Source organism: Solanum dulcamara, chromosome 12 (assembly GCF_947179165.1).
Source record: "Solanum dulcamara chromosome 12, daSolDulc1.2, whole genome shotgun sequence".
NCBI lineage: Eukaryota > Viridiplantae > Streptophyta > Magnoliopsida > Solanales > Solanaceae > Solanum > Solanum dulcamara.
In genome coordinates, this window is record NC_077248.1 from 9,087,635 (window position 1) to 9,114,302 (window position 26,668).

At 34.5% G+C, this 26,668-nt stretch overlaps 1 protein-coding gene and 1 pseudogene across 1 annotated transcript; both read right to left on the bottom strand.

Annotated features, from left to right (window-relative positions):
• Positions 1-13,905, bottom strand: part of LOC129875574 (transcription factor MYB1-like) — a 54,989-nt pseudogene extending 41,084 nt beyond the window's left edge.
• Positions 13,906-17,226: 3,321 nt separating this feature from the next.
• Positions 17,227-19,823, bottom strand: LOC129877668 (transcription factor MYB1-like). Its single transcript, XM_055953194.1, has 3 exons — positions 19,708-19,823; positions 19,308-19,437; positions 17,227-17,873 (listed from the first exon to the last, which is right to left on the bottom strand). The coding sequence occupies exons 1-3, from the start codon at positions 19,820-19,822 to the stop codon at positions 17,348-17,350; spliced, it is 771 nt and encodes a 256-aa protein (XP_055809169.1). The 5' UTR covers position 19,823; the 3' UTR covers positions 17,227-17,347.
• Positions 19,824-26,668: the final 6,845 nt, after the last annotated feature.

Genomic DNA, 26,668 nt, shown 5'->3' on the forward strand with positions numbered 1-26,668 from the left:
GTTGGGTTGGGATGTGTATTGATGCAGAAAGGTAAGGTCATTGCCTATGCCTACAGGCAGCTTAAGACTCATGAGAGGAACTACCCCACTCATGACCTTGAGTTGGCAGTTGTGGTATTTGCTCTTAAGATTTGGCGTCACTATCTTTATGGTGTACATGTGGATGTGTTCACAGACCATAAGAGCTTACAGTATGTATTCAGCCAGAAGGAGCTGAATTTGAGGCAAAGGAGATGGCTAGAGTTGCTCAAGGATTATGACATGAGCATTCTCTACCACCCAGGTAAAGCAAATGTAGTTGCTGATGCTCTTAGCAGGTTATCTATGGGGAGTACAACTCATGTGGAAGAGGAAAAGAAGGAGTTGGCAAAGGAAGTGCATAGACTTGCGCGTTTGGGAGTTCAACTTATTGACTCTAGTGAGGGTGGTACAATAGTACAAAATGGAGCCGAATCATCTCTAGTTGCAGAGGTGAAAGAAAAGCAAGATCAGGATCCCATTCTTCTTCAATTGAAGGATGAGGTTCACAAGCAGAAGGTAATGGCTTTTACCAAAGGGGGAGATGGAGTGTTGAGATATCAAGAAAGATTATGTGTTCCAAGTGTTGATGGTATTAGGGAGAGAATCATGAAAGAAGCCCATAATTCTAAGTATTCCATCCATCCAGGTTCAACAAAGATGTATCATGACTTAAGAGAAGTATACTGGTGGAGTGGAATGAAGAGAGATATAGCAGAGTTTGTGTCCAAGTGCCCAAATTGCCAACAAGTTAAAGTTGAGCACCAAAGGCCTTGTGGAGTGGCTCAGAATATAGAGATACTAGAATGGAAGTGGGAAATGATCAATATGGACTTCATTACCGGTTTACCACGAACCCGCAAACAACATGACTCTATTTGGGTGATTGTGGATAGGATGACCAAATCGGCCCATTTCTTGCCGGTTAAGACTACGAACACTGCAGAGGATTATGCCAAACTGTATCTTAGAGAGATTGTTAGACTGCATGGAGTTCCTTTGTCTATCATCTCTGATAGGGGAGCTCAATTTACTGCTCAGTTTTGGAAGTCATTTCAGAAGGGCTTGGGTTCAAAAGTGAACCTTAGTACTGCTTTTCATCCGCAAACAGATGGCCAGGCAGAGCGTACGATACAGACTTTGGAGGATATGTTAAGAGCCTGTGTCATTGACTTCAAAGGTAATTGGGATGATCATTTACCTCTTATTGAGTTTGCATACAATAATAGTTTCCATTCGAGTATTCAAATGGCTCCTTATGAAGCTCTGTATGGGAGAAGATGTAGATCACCAATTGGTTGGTTTGAAGTTGGTGAAGCTGAGTTGATTGGACCAGACTTGGTTCACCAAGCTATGGAGAAGGTGAAAACCATACAAGAGAGGTTGAGGACTGCTCAAAGTCGCCAAAAATCCTACACTGAAGTTAGAAGAAGAGATTTGGAGTTCAAAGTGTACGATTGGGTATACTTGAAAGTTTCACCCATGAAGGGTGTGATGAGATTTGGAAAGAAAGGGAAGCTTAGTCCCCGCTACATTGGTCCTTATCAGATTATGAGGAGGGTAGGTAATGTAGCATATGAATTGGAGTTGCCCCCAGAATTAGCTGCTATTCATCCCGTGTTTCACATCTCTATGCTTAAGAAGTGTTTGGGAGATCCTTCACTTGTTGTCCCAGCTGAGAACATTGGGGTGAAAGAGAGTTTGAGTTATGAAGAGGTTCAAGTTCAAATTCTTGATCGTCAAGTTCGTAAATTAAGAACTAAGGAAGTGGCATCTGTCAAAGTCCTATGGCGAAATCAATTTGTTGAAGAGGCTACATGGGAAGCTGAAGAAGATATGAAGGCTAACTATCCTCATCTATTTGTGCCTTCTGATAACGATATTCAAGGTAATATTCCTTATTTCTACCTTTGAATCGATGTTTATTCTTGAGTTTGAGTCATTGACCATTTAAGTATCAGAGTTTTTGAGAAATTGATGTATTGATGATATTCATTTTTTATGTCTCCTATTTTCATCTTCATTTGAGGACGAATGATCCCAAGGGGGAGATATTGTAACAACCCCTAAAATATTGTATGTCGGTATTTCAATTCTCGATGAAAATAATACAGCCTCTGTATTTTGGACATAACTCTTCATAGGTTGGTCCAAATTAGGTGATTCAAATTTCTGGGTAATCACAACATCCTTACCTACAACTTTCATGAAGAACATAACTTCAAATTCGGAGTATAAGTAGGTCAAATAAATTAATCTTTGCAAGATATAGTGCTGTGATGGAATTGAGTGTTGATAGAAGAAAATTCATATCTTACTGTAGGTTGCTCCAAATTGGTTGATTCTTGAACGATATGAAATTAGACTTCCATATCTACAATTCTTATGAAGACACCAAATCCTAATAAGGAATTTATCTTATTCAAACGCAGCTTCGAAAATGAGTATTCTGTTAAAAAGAACTCATCTTACCTACCATGGAAACATCTAGATGCATTTGACATCATGCATGACATAAATTGTCCTCCATTTAACATCATCCATGACATCAATATATTCCATTAAATTTTCAGATTTTTCTTTATAATTATTTTATTTATTGTTAGGTCCCTCTTTCCCACCTATAAATACCCACCTTATTTCCTCATTTTATTCATCAAGCTTTCTTAAGCATTTCTTCTCTTTATATACTTCTTCTCAAATATAGTTTTAGTATTAGTAGTATAAAAATACTACTCTGGTTATTCTTATACTCCGGGTAGTACACAAAACGCTCCGGCGAGAAGAAAAGGCTAGGGATCCAAGAGTATTCCAATTCGGAGTAAACCTTCGGATTTAAGATATGTAAGGCTTTCATAGCATTGGATTGAGTTCGTCCATGCGCCCAATATTTAAGTTCATTATAATTGAGTTATAGTTGAGTTTTATCCAAATCTTGAATTCTAAATAAATTAATTCTTCTTCTATTGAGTTTGATATATTTATGCATTAATATTATTATTGTTATCTCTCATATTATTGGAATTATTATTCATGGCTACTTTCCCATGAATCCTAATTGATTTGATGTTCATGAATATTTTTATACATGTTTTGAGTAAAGATGTTGGCTTTTTATTATTTTCATTGATAAAAAGAAAGATATATGAATTAATACTATATATGTATTTTATTGAGTTTTGAAAGAGCAAAAGAGTTGAATTTGAATGAATTTGAGCAAATGATATTTTGAGCAAGATGTTTTGATGAGATGAAAATGATGTTTTTGGAAGTATAATGATTGATGAACATGAAATGAGATGAGTTTGATGATTTAAATTAAAGTCCAATGAGACTAGATGATGAGTTTAATATGAGCACATATTTTGGGAGTAGTATTGAGCACCGAGTTGGGTAAGAGTTTAATTGACTCAAACCCCAGAACTACGTAGCCAGCGTAGGATGGAGGCTATGCCTCTTAAGTCCCAAAAAGAGGACTTTGATGAGTGGATCCAAGATGGTGATGTCCTTTACCCTGGCAAGGTATTGGATGGATGTGGCAACGACATCGCTTCGTTGTATCATCGCTAGCTCATAAGTGATGGTTGTCGGTTAGAGAAACTCCCAACTGAGTATGCATTGTTTATTACTATTATTTTTATATTTTAAACTTGCATTACATATTGATGTTGAGATAATGTTGAGTTTTGAGCTGAGTTTTCTCGAGAGGAGTTTATTGATATCTGTCCTTACCTTCCTGCCATTTTACATACTCGTACATTCCATGTACTGACGTCATTCGACCTGCATCGTTTTATGATGCAGATACAGGTGTTAGAGATCATCAACAGGCGCATCGTTGAAGATCATTTCTTTTCAGCTATTTGGTGAGTCCTTCTTGTATTCGAAGGAACTCCTTATCCTTTTATTATTGTTGAGTGTGATGTTTCTTTTGAGGTAGCCATGGACATGTCATTGGCACCATCTAAGAGTATTAGAGGCTTCATAGACATAGTCTGATGATGTAATCGGAGTAGTTCTCCTTAGAAACTACTTCTTATAAGAATTATCTATTTTTCCTTTGATTATGACAAGCCCACATTAGTATTCTTAAGTCTTCCGCTCATGAATAAATAAGAAATAAGACCAAGTGGTTCTCTCAGAAGTCAGAAATAGTTTCTGAGTGCCGGCCACGCCTAGGGTACCCTCTCGGGGCGTGACATTGAGTGTTTGGATAAAAGTGCTTATAATGTGAATTTTAGGGTTAAAAGAATAAAAAAAGATAGTTTGAGAATTTAGTTAAAATATAAGGAATATAAAAGTAATTTCCCTGGTCAAAGAAAATGACTTTAAGCACTTTGAAAAAAAAAGTTAGAAATCCTAACTTTTCATTTTTGACTGACTTTAAGAACTTTATGGCTTAAAGTCAGCATTAGACAAACACGTCTAAAAGTTAAAAAGGGGCTTTAAGTTGGTTTTGACCAACTTAAAGCCAATCCAAATGGGCTCTAGGTGTAAAAGAGTTGTTTGTTTCTATTATCAGATAAGGACAAAAAGTGCATGATTGCTACAATATATATGTTGCTACAATTCGGTTTATTGCAACCTTTTCTCTTCCTCCTCCGCAGAAAATTTGGACATGTTTGACCCCAAAAAAAATAATTAAATGTCAATCTTGTTAGGAGTAGTGGTTGTCCATATTATGGGACCCACTATAAGAAAATTTACTCCTTCATCCTTATCTCATCTATTCATTGAGGCTATAAATAGCCATACACGGAGAAGAAATAAACACACCTATTTTTCCTTCTATTCTGTTCTTCCTCCTGTTCCCTTATTTACTCTTTCTCAAATTGTTCATTTGTTTAAATTTTATAACACGTTATCAGCACGAGGCTCCGACTAATTTTTCAAGGTAATAAAAGTGGTAAGAGTTTTACTTAATTTTATTTTTAAAAAATGGCAAATATTTCCAAAATTGAATTTACTGCTCTTGATATCTCTGGAATAGGCTACTAATCATGGGCACTTGATGCTGAAATTCATTTAGAATCAATGGGTCTGGCAGACACCATTAAAGATGACAATATGGCATCCAATCAAGATCGTGCTAAAGTCATGATATTTCTCCGTCACCATCTTGACGAGGGGCTAAAATTACAATATCTTACATTAAAAAAACCCCTTAAATTGTGGAAAAATTTAAAAGAAAGATATGACCACCTGAAGTTGGTCATGCTTCCACAAGCTCGTCATGATTGGCTAAATCTGAGATTAATGGATTTCAAAAATATAACTGAATATAATTCTACTTTATTTAGAATTATAGCTCAGTTAAATTTATGCGGAGAAGAGATCACTAAGCAAGATAAACTTGAAAAGACATACTCCACATTTTCACCCGCGAATATGCTCCTGCAGCAGCAATATCGCGAAAAAGAATTTAAAAAATATTCTGAATTACTTTCTCACCTTCTTATTGCTGAAAGACATAATGAACTATTAATGAAAAATCATGATAGTCGGCCAGTTGGTTCTTTGCCACTCCCTGAAGTGAATCGGGCAAATTCTAACCAACGAGAAAGAGGCCATGGCCCCAGTCGTGGTCGTGGTCATGGTCGTAGTCAAAGAAGAAATTTTAATCATGATGCTTGGCTGGCACCGAGAAATAACCAGCAATATAAAAGGCAGGGTAAAAATCCAGAAGTTTTACCGAAGAATAATTCAGAAACAATATGTCATAGATGTGGAGGTGTGGGGCACTGGTCGCGGATTTGTCGGTCATCAAAACGCTTGGTTCATCTATATCAGGCATCGTTAAAGAGGGCAGAAAATAATCCAGAGACAAATTTTATCTCTGAGGACAATATTGAGCCCATGCATCTGGATGTAGCTGATTTCTTTAATTTTCCAGAAGTAAATATGAATGTTGACAAGCCCGATAATATTTAAATAATTCTCTTTGTTATTGTATGTATTAAATATTATGTTTGTATTTTTCTAGCTCAATGTAATGAAATAAAACTTTGTATAATAAATCAGGTATTAATTATAATATTTACTTTCTTTCTTTTTGAAGAAAAATATGGAAATGCCTCAAATTTTATTTGGATCAATGATCAATCAAGAAGATATTTGTGTAATTGATAGTGGAACAACTCATGCTATTTTTAAAGATGAGAAATATTTTTCCAACTTGCTTAGAAGAAAAGCTAATGTTACTACGATATCTGGCAATTCTAAAATGATTGAAGGCTCCGGAAGAGCTACTATAATTCTGCCTAAAGGGACAAAAATTGTTATAGAAGATGCATTATTCTCTTCTAAATCTCCAAGAAACTTGTTAAGTTTTAAAGATATTCGCAGAAATGGATATCATGTTGAGACATTAAATGAAATGAATATTGAATATCTTGGTATAACCAAGAGTGTCTCATGCCAAAAATATATTTTGAAAAAATTACCAACTCTGTCATCTGGCCTATATTATGCAAAAATTAGTGCAATTGAAGCAAATATGATCGTAAACCAGAAGTTTAGTGATCCAAATATATTTATGTTATGGCATGATCGAATAGGTCATACCGGATCAATAATGATGAGACGAATTCTTGAAAATTCAACTGGACATCCGTTAAAGAACCAGAAGATTCTTACAAATGATGAATTTTCATGTGCTGCTTGTTATCAAGGCAAATTAATTGCCAGACCATCGACCCTGAAGGTTGGCATCGAATCTCCTGGCTTTTTAGAACGTATACATGGAGATATATGTGGACCTATTTATCCACCAAGTGAATTGTTTAGATATTTTATGGTCCTAATAGATGCATCATCTAGATGGTCTCATGTGTGCCTGTTATCATCTCGCAACCTGGCGTTTGCGAAGTTGTTAGCACAAATAATAAGATTGAGAGCGCAATTCCCAGATTATCCAATTAAGGCCATTCGCCTTGATAATGCTGGAGAATTTACATCCCAAGCATTTAATGATTATTGCTTATCAATTGGGATAAAAATTGAACATCCTGTTGCTCATGTTCATACTCAAAATGGCCTTGCAGAGTCATTTATAAAGCGCCTACAATTGATAGCAAGACCTTTACTAATGAAAACAAAATTGCCAATTACTGTTTGGGGTCATGCTATTTTACATGCAGCAGCACTTGTACGTCTAAGACCGACACATTATAATAAATACTCTCCGTCACAATTAGTATTTGGTCATGAACCAAATATAGCCCGTTTAAGAATTTTTGGTTGTGCGGTATATGTGCCTGTAGCACCACCACAACGTACAAAAATGGGCCTTCAACGAAGGTTGGGTATATATGTCGGGTTTGACTCACCCTCCATAATTAGATACCTTGAACCATTGACTGGAGACTTATTCACTGCTCGATTTGCAGATTGTCGGTTTGATGAAACAATTTTCCCGCCATTAGGGGGAGAGAAAAAGGAACCCGAAAAAGAAAAAGAAATTGCGTGGAAAGTTTCATCACTATCATATTTTGATTCACGTACCCGCACATGTGAACAAGAGGTCCAGAAGATCATCCACTTGCGGAAAATAGCAAATCAAATGCCAGATGCATTTACTGATTTAAAATGGATAACTAAGTCACATATCCCTGCAGTGAATGTGCCTATCCGGATTGATGTCCCAAAAGGATCATCTACAAGTATCATAGCTTCTGAATCCCAAACACGCTAGAAGCGTGGTAGACCGTTGGGTTCAAAGGATAAAAATCCTAGAAAGAGAAGCGTAAGAAATAATAAAGATGATACTACAATAGAACCTCCTGAAGAAGGTCAAGATTTGAGTAATCCTGATATTCCTGAAGAAATCAGTGAACCCGAGACTCAAGTGAATGAAGAACTTTCAATAAGTTCTACCGGTGATGAGATAAATTTAGATCGATCAAAAATTACGGTGGATAATGTTTTTGCATATAATGTTGCAATTAACCTCATGCAAGATAGTGAAAGTCTTGAACCTAAATCCGTCGAAGATTGTCGACGTAGATGTGATTGGCCAGAATGGCAAAAGGCAATTCAATCAGAATTAGACTCACTTGCTAAACGTGAGGTTTTTGGACCTGTAGTCCAAACCCCTGAAGGTGTAAAACCAGTTGGCTATAAATGGGTTTTTGTTAGAAAACGAAATGAGAGAAATGAAATTGTAAGATATAAGGCACGCCTTGTTGCACAAGGATTCTCTCAAAGACCCGGAGTCAATTATGAAGAAATATATTCACCAGTTATGGATGGAATAACTTTTCGATATCTCATCAGTTTAGCTGTACATAAAAATCTTGAAATACATCTAATGGATGTAGTTACAGCTTACCTTTATGGTTCACTTGATAATGAAATTTACATGAAAATTCCAGATGGATTAAAATTGCCTGAAGCATGTAAAAAGTCTCGGGAAGTATACTCAATAAAACTCCAAAGATCATTATATGGTCTGAAACAATCAGGGCGTATGTGGTATAATCGCCTAAGTAAGTACTTAATAAATGAAGGTTATATTAATGATGTTATTTGTCCATGTGTTTTTATTAAGAAAACGGAATCAGAGTTTGTGATACTCGCCGTTTATGTTGATGACATAAATCTCATTGGAACCCCTGAAGAGGTCCAAAAGGCAATTGAATATCTAAAGAAAGAATTTGAAATGAAAGACCTTGGGAAGACAAAACTTTGTCTAGGTCTGCAAATTGAACATTTAGCAGACGGAGTTTTTGTTCATCAATCTGCCTACACGGAGAAAATCTTAAAAAGATTTTACATGGACAAAGCACATCCATTAAGTACTCCAATGATTGTTCGATCACTTGAAGTGGAAAAAAATCAATTTCGACCTCCAAGAGAGGATGAAGAAATTCTTGGTCCTGAAGTACCATATCTCAGTGCTATTTGTGCACTTATGTATCTTTCTAACGCAACTAGACCAGACATAACATTTTCTGTTAATTTGCTAGCAAGGTATAGTTCATCCCCAACGCGAAGGCATTGGAACGGTATCAAACATATTTTGCGATACCTGAAGGGTACTATTGATATGGGTTTGTTTTATACTAACAAAGAGTGCGCAGACCTTATTGGTTATGCAGATGCAGGTTATTTATCAGACCCACATAAAGCTCGATCTCAGACAGGCTATCTATTTACACACGGAGGAACTGCTATATCATGGCGATCTACAAAGCAGTCCATTGTTGCTACTTCTTCAAATCATGCTGAAATAATAGCAACTCATGAAGCAAGTAGAGAATGTGTGTGGTTGAGATCGATGATACAGTTCATCAAAGAAAGATGCGGTCTGAAAAATGATGTTAAAGTACCCACAATTATATTTGAAGACAATGTCGCGTGCATAGCTCAATTGAAAGGTGGCTTCATAAAAGGAGACAGAACGAAACATATTTCACCAAAATTATTCTTCACACATGATCTGCAAAAGAATGGTGATATTGATGTACAACAAGTTCGTTCAAGTGATAATTTTGCAGATTTATTCACAAAGGCATTACCAACATCAACTTTTGAGAAACTAAGATATAAGGTTGGAATGCGTCGTCTCCAAAATATCAAATGAAGTTTTCATCAGGGGAAGTAAAATACGAATTGCACTCTTTTTTCCTTAACCAAAGTTTTGTCCCACTAGGTTTTCCTTGTAAGGATTTTAATGAGGCAGCAATCAAAGTGTATTACCAGATATAGATGTTCAGAATAACTTTGTATATTTTTTTCAGTATATTTTTTTTTTACGCATGGACATCCAAGGGGGAGTGTTAGGAGTAGTGGTTGTCCACATTATGGGACCCACTGTCACGACCCAAGCCTAGGGCCTAGACGTGACATGGCGAATGAGGAACCCGAAAGTACCTCAAACAAGCCTCTTAGCATTCTTTTAGCCTTTCATAGGTAATGATGATAAATAAACAAGCGAAAATCATAATAAATCTTCAACTTATATATGTCCAACAATACCTCTAACTATTAGATTTAACGGGGCTAAGACAAGTCCCTAGCTCACCCTCAATCATAATAGAAGAAATTCCATAGTAAAATATCTTAACATATCATAAACTAGAAAGATAAAGGAGTATTGTTCCCGGAACATGGGAACTCACCAAAAGTAGTCTTCAATGGAATATCAACTAGCCACGTGGAGGAGAATGAGGAGGAGCACTGATCCCTACATGGTGATATCATGTAGGCAAAAGAGTATGCGTTAGTACTTTGAATGTACTAAGTATGTAAGGATGCATGAACATTGAGAAAACATTAAAACATTTATGTAATATGGAACATAATTTAATGTATGCATAATAAATCATATATATATCCTTTAAAACATTCATTTTGTGGGAAATTAACCATAACCGACATTTAAGACCATGCGAGCTATTACATGGAATCCAACATAACCCCCTACGTTGGCCGGGGAGACTACTTGCCAGGTAGAACTTCGTCAACTTCATTCATTTCTTTAACTTTAACTTTAAGGGCTATTTATGGATCCATTAGCCTAAGCCTACAAGGGCTCCTATGTTGGCACATAGTTAATGAGACAAGGGGTTGCTACTAGGATTCCCTTACCGAATCCCACCTCAATGCCTCATTCGGTGCTAAGTCAATCCCACGGAATAGTTTAATACTTCAAAATATTCATAGCATATAACTTGAGAATTCAAACATCATATTCGGTAGAATAGCTCATTAAAACATTTGATAATTCAAATATGCAAGAATTGTCCTTATTGCATAAAGAATCCATCATTCATATCATTTCATCATTCTTTCATTTCATAAGACTCCTTTTTTGATAATAGATATTGCTTTCATAAACATTTATTTGGAGTCAAAGCTTTCAAGTCAAACTTTATTAAAAACATAGTAAAACTAGGTGGGTTCAAATCACTTCAACTTGAAAACATGTATGTAAATAAATATACATAAATACTTTAAAATTCATTAATTGAAAGTCATGCTTTAGACAACCCACCATGAATTTCAAGAACCTTTAAAGATATAAATAAATAAATTACTTGCAATTTCATCAATTCATACATATAAAATTATGTTGTATCAAAATAGATCAATAATCATTAGTTTAACCATGATTCATACTATTAAGTAAAAATAAAAATTACTATAAGAAAATATTACTTGAAATCAAGAGACTTAATTGAAATAGTTTTTGCACTATATGGATGGAAGAACTCATGGATAAACATCCACATAACTTAAGAGTAAAGCTTAAAATAAATAAATATAATTTATCATATAATCAAAATAATTTAGACATGAGAGTGGAAGGAATACTCTCATTGAAGCCTTACATACCTGGAAACTGAAGCTTTAGTTGGTACCGGAAGACTTAATGACCACTCTTGAGTCCTAGCTTCTCTCCTTGCCAGAACGTTTTGTGTACTACCCGGAATATATGAATTACCGGAATAGTATTTCTTCACTACTAAGAACTAAAACTATATTTGAGAATGTGTAAAGAAGTGTATAGAGAGAAGATTTGCTTGAGAAAGCTTGATGAATAAAATGAGGAAATAAGGTGGGTATTTATAGGTGGGAAAGAGGACCTAACAATAAATAAAATAATTATAAATAAAAATCTGAAAATTTAGTGGAATATATTGATGTCATGGATGATGTTAAATGGAGGATAATTTATGTCATGAGTGATGTCAAATGTATCTAGATCTTTCTATGGTAGGTGAAATGAGTTATCTTTGACAGAATACTCTTTTTGGGAGCTACGTTTGAATAAGATAAATTCCTTATTAGGATTTGGTGTCTTCATAAGAATTGTAGATATGGAAGTCTAGTTTCATATCGTTCAAGAATCAACCAATTTGGATAAACCTATAGTGAGATATGATTTTTCTTCTATAAACACTCATTTCCGTCACAGCATCCTACCTTACAAAGATTAATTTATTTGACCTACTTAACCTCCGAATCTTAAAATATGGTCTTCATAAAAGTTGTAAGTAATGATCTTGTGGTTACTCAGAAATTTGACTCACTCAATTTGGATATTCTTATGAAAAGTTATGACCAAAATACAGAGGCTGTATCATGTTTAGGCAAAAATTGAAACATCGTATACAACGTTTTTAGGGGATGTTACATTATCTCCCCCTTGGGAACATTCGTCCTCGAATGAGAAAAGACTTAGCTTGAGTAGAGTAGAGTGTTAACAAACAACCTATCATTAATGCAACAGTGTAATTTAAAATATCGTTTAAAATATATTTTATAATTTTGCAACCATATGACAAGAAAAGTTGAGATGTAAGGATTTCAAGTAATTGAGCAAGGACAACTTAATACCTTAGGTTTGGGTAGAGGGGAAAAGATGAGGGTATCTCTTAATCATATCCGCTTCCGCTTCCCATGTTGCACTTTCTATTTGTTGATTCCTCCAAAGGACTTTAACAGATGCAATTTCTTTGTTCCTCAATCTCTTAACTTGCCGGTCCAAAATTTCCACAGGAACTTCTTCATAGGTCAAGTTTTCTTCAATATTCACTACTCCCATAGGTACAATGGAACTAGGATCACCCACATGTTTTTTCAACATAGACACGTGAAACACCGGATGAACCATGGCCATTTCCAATGGTAATTCCAACTCATATGCAACCTTACCAATATGTCTCACGATTCTATAAGGCCCTACATATCTAGGGCTCAATTTCCCTTTCTTACCAAATCGAACCACACCTTTCATGGGTGAAACCTTCAGATACACCCAATCATCCACATTAAACTCAAGATCCCTTCTTCTAGTGTCAGAATAGGACTTTTGACGACTTTGAGCCGTCTTCAACCTTTCTCTAATGATCTTCACCTTCTCTAAAGCATCAAGTACCAAATCGGGGCCCAACAAGGTCATCTCACCTACTTCGAACCAACCAACCGGTGATCTAAATCGTCTCCCATACAAAGCCTCAAACGGTGCCATCTCAATACTTGAGTGGTAACTATTATTATAGGCAAACTCGATGAGAGGTAGATGATCATCCCAATTAGTTACAGCTGCTACTTCTTCTTCAATGTCGTCGTTGCAATTTTCCAGTAAACTTGTCCACCATTGATCTCCATTGTCCGTCGATGCATCTATAATTTGCTTCTCATCACTAGTATTACTCATTATTTCTTTTCAGTGTTCCTCCTTGTCTACAATTACAATATTGTTTGTGATATTCTTCTTTGTGCTTGAGAAGTACTTCCGAGGTTGGGGTCTTATTATTTCATTCTTAGTTGTTTTTTTTTTGCACTTATTCTTAATCTTTCGAGGAGCAATAGTAATACTAGTATTAGTATTTAACTTCCTTAGAAGGTTAGTGTAGTAGTTTTTTACATCGTTCCCGGAAGTCTACCAGCAATAAGTGACCATCTACGCAAAATAATGTTACTTTTAGGTGAAATAGTCACACATATATATTAATTAAAGTGTTAAAATGTAAACTTGCATGCCTGTTGCCTAGGAGCTTATGAAGCCTCATGATGAGATCAATTTCATCCGAAGCGAAGTCACCTCTCTTGATATGTGGCCTTAGATTATTCAGCCACTTCAGTCTATAACTTTTCCGACATCTATTCAGACCTATATATTTTCACATGAAATTTAATTTTTTACAAAGGGTATAACGTAACGTATATAATATTTAGTTTATCAGCTCTAGAAGGAACAAGATGCCACTTTCCTTCTCCATACTTGTCAATACATTTCCTCAAAAGAATATCTTCTTCTTCAGTCCATGCACCTTTCTTTACTCCCAAAGAAGGTATAGTAAATTGTTCTTGATATATTTTACTACTTTTTATGTCTTTATATATAGTATACACATGATTGGATTCTAATAGGTGCATTAAAACCCTCTGACGAACATGGAAGGAATCTAACCACAAAATTCGGGAGCCTTCCACAAATTAAGTGACAACTGTTATAAACTACAAATTGAACAATCATTTAACACAAAAATCCAAATTTGGCCATGTACCTATCTGTCAGCCTTGGGACATTTCACTTTCTATCACTTTTTTTTTGGTAGAAAACAAAGAGAGGATCTTTTTCGTTATTAATTTCTTCGTTAACGTTTGACTCGAAGATATTTTATAATAATAATAAGTAGATGTTTGAATATGTAATTTTATTTTGTGATTTAAATTATGAGATGAAATCAGTATTTGTATATGTAATTTCAGCTCATAATTATAAATCCTGAGATGAAATTCCAAATTTTTCAAAATGCTTGAATTGAGAATTATGTTAAAATTATTTAAAATTAATTATAAATTAAAATTTATTTAGCAGAATTTTAATTAAATAATTTGAATAAATTTTTTAAACACATGGCGACCATCTATTGGTTATAATTTAATTATTTAAAATTAATTATAAATCAAAATTTATTTAACCGAATTTTAATTACGGAAAAGGGCCTAAAATGTCTTCGAACTATTGAAAATGGTATAAAAATGTCTCTCATGCTCTTTTCCGTTAAAGAAAAGGTAATTTTTGGATCTAAAACGGATGTCAAGGATATTTTAGGCCCAATAAATGAATGGGGAGCATTTTTGTATCATTTTCAATAATTCAAGAATATTTTAGATTCTTTTTTGATTTTAAAAAAGAAGAAATCAAATATTATCATTTATATTAAAAAAACAAAGAAAAAAGGTCAAATGGTGATAGTCTGCCGCCAAATACGGCGAATTGCTATATTTTGTACAAATCAAATGGCCGAGCGGCTATGTTAAAGTGGGTTAATTTTTGTGTAAATAATTTTGTTTATGGATATTTTGCATAATTCTCTCTATAACATATCACGTAAGTTTCCAAAAAAAAATAAAATAACACCTCAATGGCCCACTCCGAACTTCCATTCTGGGCCTATAGATGTGCATCTCTTGGTCCTTCATCTTTAGGAAAAGTATTTGAAAATTTCTGGAATAAAAACAGAACTGGTCATCCAGGTGAAAGTATTGACACCTAATGACTAGTCTTTTTAAAATAATTTTATTTTGATAGCTTTTTTCTCATCTACTTCCGACAGAGGTATAGAAAATGTATCATTGCTGCATATGTATGAAATTTATCATACGTAGAGAAAATGTATCACTATTTGTATAGGGAAAATGACACTTATATCCAAAAAAGGAAAAATATTTATCCTTAAATGTTTTATTACTTACATATTCCTTTTTATTTTAAAATGACATAAAATTTAAAATTTGTATACTGACGTCAGCGTCCTTGATAGCCGATAGAATATCAATATATCGATTAAAGTACCACAAAAATTTTTTACGTGTATCTAAAAAAAGATTTAAATCATTTTAAATCTTAAAGTCTAAAGCTAGTACAACCTAACGTCCTAACCTTAGGTACACTTGCCATCATCTCATCTTTGAATGGTAAGTAGGGAAGATTGAACAGCTCAATAAGCAAAATAACGCACGCTTCTCAAGCTTGGTACACAAGGGTCAATCAAAAAAATCATTCATTTCGATAAGATAATATATTTTCAGAATACTCTTTTATAAATATATGGTCTTATTAACATTATAAATTAATAATGTTATAAAAATACAAATATAATTAAGACAATATAGTGAAATATGATTCTATTGTATTTTGTTAAAATTTAAATCTAGTTGAAGCTCATTTCTAATTTTTCTCATTACATTCAAAAGTTTCGGTATTGTTTTTTCGAACTGCACCATAAAATTGTGAAGAATTCTAGATGTGATAAGTGCTTTCTTACGCTTAACTGTTTTCAAAGGTATCATCCTTACTTCATCATTAACATTGTTTTTTCCGATAGTATCCACAATTTCTTATAAGCTTTGGACTCTGAATATGTATTATTTTCATCCGGATAATCCAGCAGGTTATTGACGTTCATTTTATTGCGGTAAAATAGATCATTAATCATGACCTCAAGTTCATGAATACCGTTTTCACAAATACCCCTCCTTCATGAATGGCGTTTTTTTCTTATGAATTCCAATTTCGTCTCCATGTTAATAAATATTAATCTATTGATTAAATAATATATCTATTAAATAATAATATTCCATGATCCCACTTATATTAATTTAGTGAGGCTTTACTGTACATTCTTTTCGAGGCCTCACGTACACTTGATTAATTAGTTTCTAAGTATAATAATTGATCACAAAATCATTTGATAAAATCACAAACAATCAAAGAGCTTCTTAATCTAGGTTGGCATGACAATAAGGTCACTGACGTAATGATAATATTTTTGCCCCCCACCCCACCAATTGTTTCTAAAAATATTATATATATATATTTATATTTTGTTAAAAAAAATTGGATAGAAAATATAATAACTTTTTATTTTATTTAATGTGGGGAATAGTTGTAATAATTATGAAATGATATATAATAGTTTTTAGGTAATTATATCATCCTTTCTTACGTGACTATTTATTTTGTTTCCTCATTTATATCCTAACGATTAAAATAAAGCCACATTATTATTCCAATATTTACATTTTTCATTCCCTTTCACTATTTTTTGTTTTATTATTGAATATTCTAAGTTTCTCAAACGGTCAAACCTTCTACAAAATATAAAATCTATTATTGTTTGTCTATAAAAATATCAAATTTGCCTTGTGGTGTCTTCTTTAATTTCAACCACGACAAGAAGTCAACACTATTTAAATATCATTATATCAACTTATCAAATTCAATGCAACACTATTCGATGTCATTATATCAATTTCTCAAATTCTTAAGATAGGTTTTATTATTCATACTTTATTTTATATTTTCTCATTGAAAATTTGCATTATTTACATTCTAATTTCGCTTGCGTACATTTTATCTTCCCCGGTGATTACACCGTTTATGTTATTATTATTATTTAATTTATATATGTCAACTAGATAGTAAAAAAAATAAGATTATAATATTAAGTTTGACTTTAAATTGACAATATTATTGAGTACGCCCTGTGCTCAACTATTTCAGTTGCATAACAATTTTCAACCTAACAGCCTCGACCTTGATTTGTAATTTCTGACATATCTCATTTTACTAATTGAATTCTGAAAATGAAAATGTCACAGAGAGAAAGCATGCGTGTAATTTATAAATTGTATTTGCTATAATATATAAAAGTAACCTAATGGTAAATACTCTCATCACACAAAATGAACATTTAATAACTTAAAGTACTCTAATATAAAAACAGTGATAGACCCTACTTGTACTTGGGATAGCAATAGAATATAATATATCCCTAGCTAGTACAAGCAATAATACAATACCATTAATTTACATGTCTTTGTTTTGATGAAACGAATCAAATAGATTCCATAGGTGCTGTCCTTGTTGCATAGGTGTTGAATTATTTTCCTCATGCAACAAATTTGGTAACAATTTATTTTCTTCCTCAAAGCTCCGTACTGCTTCTGCTTTTTCCTCAATTTCATTGCATTTTTCCAGTAAACTTGTCCACCATTCAACTCCGTCGTCGTCTATAGACGATGACGTTGTTTTTCCTGCAATTGGCTCGTCACAAATATTTACTACTATTTCTTTGTTGCGTTCGTCGTCTTTGTCTAATGTGTTTGTGATCATACTATTGTTGGTGCACCAAGAAATATTCTTCGTAGTTGAGAAGGTCCGAGGTCGAGGTCGTGGTCTTAGTATGGTGCTTTTGGTGATCTTGAGGGTATTATTGTACTTACTCTCTTGTATTTGAGGAGGAGTTATTAACTTCCTGTGTATGTGTGTGTTCCAGTAGTTTTTCACATCATTTGCTGTTCTTCCCGGCAGTCTCCCAGCAATAAGTGACCATCTAAACCAAAAAAATAAACCAAGTAAAAGAAATAAGAGTTTTAATAGAACGGAGAAAGATAATAGAACCAAGCATGCTTTCCCTCAGGAAAGATAGAAAATGGTTGGACTGCCTACTCATCTATTTATCTTAATCCTCGACTTTCATATTTTTCTATTTAGGATCGATTATATACTCGGTGAGCTGAAAATGTGTTATTTCATGTCTAATCGCATGTCCTTGACTCTTCTTCGATTTGCCTACCTTCTTTAGACGTATCACTGTCCACCTCTCTCACCTGCTCATTAAGACATTTGTGCTTCTCCTCTTTAAATGTTTGAACCATCTCAGTCTTGCTTCCCGCATCTTGTCCACCATCTCGTCATGTATATTTTCGTTCTTAATTAATCTTTTATATCCTAGCTAGGGTGTCCATACATCTATCTAAATATTCTCACCTCTCCTACATTCATCTTGTGAACGTGTGTTCTTGATTGATCAACAATTTGCTCAATACAACATAGTTAGTGTAACAATTAACTACTCTATAGAACTTACTTTCTAAGCATTCTGACACATTTTTATCACAAAAATATCAGATACAAACTTCCATTTCATTCATTCCACTTTAATACGATGTATAACATCATCATCAATATTCTTATTTTCTTAAATTATTGACCCAAAATAGTTGAAGCCCTCCGTGTCAAAGAGGCCTATTCTCGACTATCCATGGAAATCTTTCTACTGGATATATTATTCCATCAAGTTCATTTTATATGACTGTAACTAATTGAGTAAAAAAATTTATGAAAGAGATAAAAGACTTCGGCAGATGTCACAAAAGTATCCTAAAGGCTTATTTTTTAATTATTAGATACACATACGGGCTTAATATATATTAATTTTTTTGTTTCAATTTCTGTGACATAGAAAAATTTGGAGTCAATCAATTTTTTTTTTATGTTTTAAAAATATTTTAAGTTGTTAATTATTTAAGGAGGTCACGGGTTCAAGCCTGGAAACAGCCTCTGGCAGAAATGCAAGTAAGGCTGCGTACAATAGACCCTTGTGGTCGGGCCCTTCCCCGGACCCTGCGCATAGCGGGAGTTTAGTGCACCGGACTGCCCTTTTTAATTATTATGATTATGGTACTTTTTACTTAATTTTCACATAATCTAAGTTACTCTTTTTGTCCCAATTTATGTGTCACAATGAATTTTGATAGTCAACCAAATATATATATATATATATATATATATATAGTGAAGATAATGACTGATGAGTTGAACACACTTCATCAAAACGTTATATAATATATACAAAAAATTTACGTTTCACAATATTACTTCTTATGAATATATATTAATTCTTGAATATTTTGAACGAAATTTTTGACTTGTGTCATTAAAAATATTATGTGACATCAATTGAAGTGTTTGAACATGAACTTGCCTGTTGCCTAGAAGCGTATGAAGTCTCAAAATGAGATCTATTTCATCTGGAGCGAAGTCACCTTTCTTGATGTGTGGCCTTAGATAATTCAACCACCTCAATCTACAACTCTTTCGACATCTATTTAAACCTGAACATATCACATAAAATTTAAGAAAGGAATAAAGATAGAGAAAATAATAATAATTGAAGCGACACTAGTAATCTGCCTATGGATTTGATCAAATCCAGTAGATTTTACTGATTAATATATTAGTGTTAATAAATTCATTAAATATGTATAAATATAAAATTTAAAATTTAATTATTATCACTTAAAATTATAATTATAATATTTAAAATCTATAAAATTGAAAATGCTGATTTCTCCTCTCAATATTAATAATAGTAGTGAGTTTACCAGCTCTAGAAGGAACAAGATGCCACTTTCCTTCTCCATACTTGTCAATACATTTCCTCAAAAGAATATCTTCTTCTTCAGTCCATGCACCCTTCTTTACTCCCAAAGAAGACATACTAAACTGTTCTTGCTATATTTTACTACTTTTTATGTCTTTATATATAGTTATACACATGATTGGATTCTAATAGGTGCATTAAAACCCTCTGACGTGGAAGAAATCTAACCACAAAATTCGGGAGCCTTCCACAAATTAAGTGACAACTATTATAAACTACAAATTGAACAATCATTTAACACAAAAATCCAAATTTGGCCATGTACCTATCTGTCAGCCTTGGGACACAACCTTTTGATATTTCACTTTCTATCACTTTTTTTGGTAGAGTGTTAAATTAATTCCACGACCCAAATCAGAACTTAAGTTGTATTAGAACTGTCAAAATGGGCTGATCCAATCCAATCCAACCCAACTCAATTCAACCTTAAAGGGCTAGCGAGTTAATGGGTTAGGACGGACTGACCATTTTAACTAAAGATCATATAAAAATAGCAGCTCAATCCAGCCCTAAGTGGGCTGCGGGTTAGAACGGGTTGACCCTTCAATCAAAAGGTGGACAATATTGACCTCTTAAAAAGACTATTGAACATTGATCAACACAATAACAATACATCAAAAATTCACATGTCCATGAGTTCCCCACACTTTAGTGGAATACTTACAAAATAATAGAACATGCAAGCTACAACAGTCAACAATCATAAGATTCATCATAACAAGATACATTGCATGATCATTTTTTCATAAACTAGACAACAAAGAAGAAACGAGAAATTAGGCATAAACACAAAAGTAAAAGAGGTCAAAGGTTCATAGTTATAATAACTTCAATTTTCTAATTGTTGAAGATTTGGAAAAATAAAACACTACTTAAAATATATATAGTAAATTTTTAAAGAAATTCATGACCCACGGGCCGGCCTCTGAGACTGAAGGGTTGATCCCATGAGGCTGGCGGGCCAAATGAGGTTTGGCTAAAAAGTCTCGTTTCTAAATGGGCTAAAATAATTTAGCCCAACCCCACTTAATTTAAAGGTTGGATTGGACCGATCTCACAGGTCAAACCCATTTTGATAGTTCTAAGTGGCACCGACACTAATCCACTAGTGGGAAATCAAAACTACACTCCAACTAGCATTCTAACACAGAATTGGGCATTTAAAAGATGTGGAAACACAGATTTTATATAATTTTTAGGCTAAGTTTCCATAAACTTATGAATTAACAAATAATCATATAATGGTCAAACATGCGGAAATCATAACCCCTAAAACCTGAAAGTCATTGTACCAAAACTACTACATGACAAGTCTAAGAGTAAGGGGATACAAACCCAAAAACAATAATTTGAAATAAAGTCTGAAAGGTCTAAGTCCGAAAAGATTGAATTAAGGTCCTTGAAGAATACACGACAGCCTGAAAGAGCTGGCTCATACTTGAATTCAATCAATCACTAGTCTCTTAGCTGAGGTCTGTCAGCAGCCGCTTGAAGATGCCCTGTACTCAACAAGGAAATAGCAAGTGCAGTATCAGTACACATAAATCAATGGTGTACTGGTAGGATCACGCGGTCATCTTAGTAAGTGAAACATATACAAGTAACTATAACGTAGTAAAGATAGGCATATACACACATAGATTACCAATTATCATTTCATAAGAAACATGCAGTTCTACAATGTCAATTCTCAATACCACTTTAAATAATGATCCTCTTATAGGACCCATACCCAAACTGTTAATTTGTACAGACGTGGTACCTAATTCATTATATATTTGCGTAACACACTCGATTCAATACGTATCGGTGTAGTATCCGATCTAATTATGTGTTGGCTTGACATATGATCCAATATATACCGGCGTGGTACCCAATTCAACAATCACAATAAATATCACAATCAATAATGAATAGCTCACAACTTGCACAATTAAGTATCGAGTTCACTGCATGCAATTGATCACATTAGTCATTTCATGTTCATTACATCTTTCCTATTCATATATATACATGTAATACTATCAATCGCAGTTAGCAGACACATATAGTACAAATGAAAAATAAACCATCACCTACCTCGAAACTAAGCTTTGAAAATTCTAAAAAGTTGGATCTTTTTCTTTTCGAAGTCTCTTAGTTTGTTCTTGGTCTAAAAATAATACGAATTACAAGAAATCAACAAACAATGGCCTACAATATCCATATTATATCAAAATCCTAACCCTCGGCAACTTTCTTGATCACCTCCCCTCAACTAGGGCTTTTCCCACCATTAATTTTAGGCCAAAACCTTTCCTAAAAGGATTCCCCTATAATCTAAGGTCTAGGAATCTAAATACAAATTAGAGAAATGATTAATTACCTTTAGCACAAGCATTGGCGAAAAACTAAAGGAATATTGTCCTAGGTCACTTATGGTCTTTCAAGAACGAAATGGGAGAAATAAAAATGGTTTAAGGAATTTTTTCCATTTAAATTCGCGACTGTCTAGCCATAGTAGCCCCGTCATAGCAGGAATAATCCCACCGTGGCGGGTTGCATGGAAACATAAACTTGTAACTCGCATCCCAAATCCCCATTTTACAACACACCCTCAACTCATGATGTTGTAAAATCAACCCTTCACATTAAAATCCATTATAGGAGTTTTTCTCGCCTGAATTTGATTTTGTAAAGTCATACAGGCTCTTTAATGTCTTGTCTATCAACTCAAGCTAGCTTGAAATTTAATCACTCATCCATTTCCGGATTACCCTAGACCTCACATAACTCAGATTTTGTTCAAGTATAGCCTAAGTTCAAAATTTTTAAGTTAATACTCAGAAGTTTTCTGGCTCAATTTTCTTCCTCATTGGATTATTCATAACGACGGGAACCATTTGTTACAATTGATATCAATTTGTCTGTCACTCATCCCCTAGTGATCAAAATAGGAAAGTTTGCTAAAACGAGAATAGAGTAGTACCAAAATCATTAAACAACAGAGGATACTTGTGTCATATATCCTTATCGGTTTCCAAAGTAGCTTCCTCAACTAGACGATGCTTCCATTGAATCTTTACCGATATAATCTCCTTGGTCCTTATCTTTCAGACATCACAATCAAAGATTGCAATTGATTCTTCTTCATACTGAAGATCTTTGTCGAATAGGACTGAGTCTCACTTGATATAATCTCCATATCCACGGTACTTCTTCAACATGGACACATGAAACACTAGATGGACCCCAGATAAGCTAGGCATCCGCCAAAATCTTTCTTTTTTTTAGTCTTTCCTTGTAATAAACTGAAAGGTGAGAGGCAGGGCTCGATCTCAAGGTTGAATTTAAAGTCACTAGTTAGTCTAACTGCACGAGTCCTTTTTCAATCACCTCCTACCTTAAGATAGGTCCATTGTTGAATACCCTCAATCAAAAGGTAAATTAGGGAGAATAAAAAACCCCTCTTTAATGTCAATTTCCATCTCCGTGGAACACGTGACGGTTATCACCTCTACCACATCCTTCTTAACGTTTCTTATTATCTCGTGCAGAATTCTTCCTCTGTTGAGGCTTCTGCTGGTCATCTTTACCAGCTCTATCTCTGACCGCTTTGAGAAAGATAAAAAATAAACTCTCACAGTTCGGAGCCTAGCTCCAAAAAATTCTTCATAAATGAGGTGAGGTACTTCTTTCCCCCTTATTTCTTACATACTATGTGCCTCGGGTCTATCTCACGAAGATCTTGATCCGAACCTTCGCATCTATGAAAAGTCTAAGATGGAGAAAATTGTGATGCTCTTTGATTGCATTCGCTTGCTTGATCTTTAATCATCTAGCTGACTCGTATTCAAAAGCTTCTTCTTGAGTTTAGAGCATGAAGCAGTCTTGTGGATAGTTCTCAGGTTCAGGTGCTAAGGAAATAAAGCAAGAAAATGTATGCATATCCGAACTATTAGCTTCACTAACGCATGCTGGAAAGAAGCCAGTGTTTGTTCACACCGTTTGGTGCTTGTTCACATCGTCTTCTGCGGTATCTCAATCGTTGCTTGTATTGAACGAAAGTGAATACAGATACACCTTTCTTTAGTGCAGAGTTGGGTTCATGATTGCGGATTGCGCTTTACTAGGGATCCTATAATAAGGAACTTTTATTCCAGTAGAAGTCCTCGAGTAACTTTACTAATACTAATAAATAAGGGATTCCAACGAATAAATTAAAGAATGAAAAGGCTAATGACCATATTTATTAAAGGAATCCATCTCCCACTTCTTCTATTCTTTACTTAGTTTAGTAGAGGGTCTTGCTGTGAAGCCCCTTTCTGCTGCTCATCGCTTTCAGACCCATATTAGTGCTTACATTAAAATCTTATACATCTTCCTTTCGTTTCTTTAAAGTGAATTTGTGTCTCTACTGTTAGTCGAGTACCTTCGCCAACAAAGCTTTCTTATTAAGCTTTGGACTTCCACAATCAATTAAGCACCTAACCCGTGGGACGGGACCAACCTTCTCTTTTCTTTGTAATTGGACTTTACTCTTTCATTTGTAACTGGATTAGTCCTTTGGTTGGGCCCCTCTCACCCAAATAAATGAAATGGGATAAATCAAATCAATAAGCTTATTTATTGATTCAGGGCGCAGCAAATCCAAATTCAATCAAGGAAAAAAGGCTTACTATTGGGCACAGTATGAAAGATCTTTGAAATCCTTGATAGTCTAAAAAGGCAATGCAAACTTCTTCTTCAATGATATCGAAGCATTTTTGCCTCATAAAGTGGTTTATGATATGAGGAATAATAGTATATTCACATCTCACCAAAGAATTAAGCCTTGTGCTGGTGGAATTCCTTATTTATTTACCAAAGTGGGTCATTTTTGATATTTTTTTGTTTTTTAAGTAATGTAGATGGGGATCCTGGAAAGGTGATAAATTAGCCACTGGTGACTAATCATACAAATAAATTCTATCATTTTAATAGTAACTAATAACGGCGCAGTCTTTCGGTGTTACGACCTGGTGCTCTCTTGTGAAGAGTCTTTAGGGCAGTCTAACCCACAGGCTGCAAGCGCCAGCTTGCTGGCAAAATGAAAGACTTGAAGTGGATAGTTTTTTACTTAGAAGACGGACATTGCGTTTGGTTCGTATAGCAGGACAATTGCTTTCTCTAGAAGGAAGGCCTTGGTTTGGCTTGTTTAATTGATTCGTACGTAATCCGAGTAACCTATAAGTCACTGGCCCTATACAATCAAGAATGTAAAATGGGTCAATGTATCGAGGACTAAGCTTGCCTTTCTTGTCGAATCTCATCACACCCTTTATAAGTGACACTTTCGAAAGAATTTGTTCACCTACTTGAAATATCATATTCCTCACATTGGAATCTGCATACTATTTCTATCGAATTTAGGCTACTAAAAGCTTAGCTTGGATACTCCTTGCCTTATCCTGAACCTCTTTTACCATATAAACTCCCTAAGATTTACATCTCCAGCCTCAAACCACCCTATAGACAATCTACATCCCCTCCATAAATTGCTTAGAATGGTGTCATGTCAATGCTGGAGTGATAACTATTGTTATAGGAAAACTAGCATAAGGGTAAGAATTTATACCAATGTCCTCCAAAGTCAATTACACATGACCTCAACATATCTTCCAACACTTGAATTATTCTTTTCAACTGCCCATCAGTTTGTGGATAAAAAGTTGTGTTGGAAGTGAGTTGAATGCCCAACTTCTCATGTAATTTCCCCTAGAACTTTTATGTAAACTGCGTACCACTGTCTAAGATGATAAAAAGGGGAACCTCGTGCATCCTTACTATCTCTTTCACATATATATTTGCTAATTATTGAGTATTATAATCCACTCTAACCAGAATAAAGTAGGATGATTCGTCATCCTATCAACAACAACTCAAATGGAGTCAAAATTTCCCAAGGTCCTAAAAAGACCCATCACAAAATTCATTACTATATTTTCCCACTTCCATCTATGAATGGGTATCCTCTGAAGTAAACCTGCAAGCGTTTCATGCTCATACTTTACTTTTTGAGTGTTTTGACACTTGCCATAAACTCAGCTATGTCTTTCTTCATGCCAGACCACCAGTAGAGTTGCTTCAAATCTTGATACATCTTGGTCACACCCTAATGGATAGAATACCGCGAACTATGAGACTTTTTCAACACTTTTCAAATCAAGTCACCTACTCGGGAACGCAAATCCTTTCCCTAAAACTGAGCACCCCACCTATATTAAGAGTTGTACCTGGTGCTTTTCCCAACACTGTATTCCTTCTAAGCTCATTCAAGCCCTCATATTCAAATTATTTGGCCTTGACCTCTTCAATAAAAGTAGGTCTCACCTCAATACTGGCCAACACCCCATCTTTCTCTAAGATGTCTAGCGTCATGAACTTGGTCTCCAAAGCTTGAACCTCCCTAGCCAAGGGTCGCTTAGAAACCCACAAACAACTAAACTGCCCATACTTATGACATTCTTATTTTGCATCAACACAACATCCAAGCCCGAATGTGAAGCATCACAATAAATAATGAAATTCTTACCCTTAACTGGAAATTTCAATATATTTGTCGTGGTCAATAGAGTCTTGGGATTTTGGAAGCTTTCTTCATATTTTTCATTACACTCAACGGCACCTCCTTTTAAGTCAGCCACCTAATCAAGTGTGTGAAAATAGAAGGAAAATTCTTCACGAACCACCTGTAGTAGCTGAAAAGCCCCACAAAACTCCTAACTTCAGTTACAAAACTAAAACAAACCCATTTCTTGACTTCTTCATTCTTTGGGGATCTACCATTAACCCTTTTTTTGAAACCGCATGCCCAAAAAAGCAATTTGGAAATTTTTGCATACAATTTTTGTTCTCCCAAGACACCTAGAACAATACGAAGA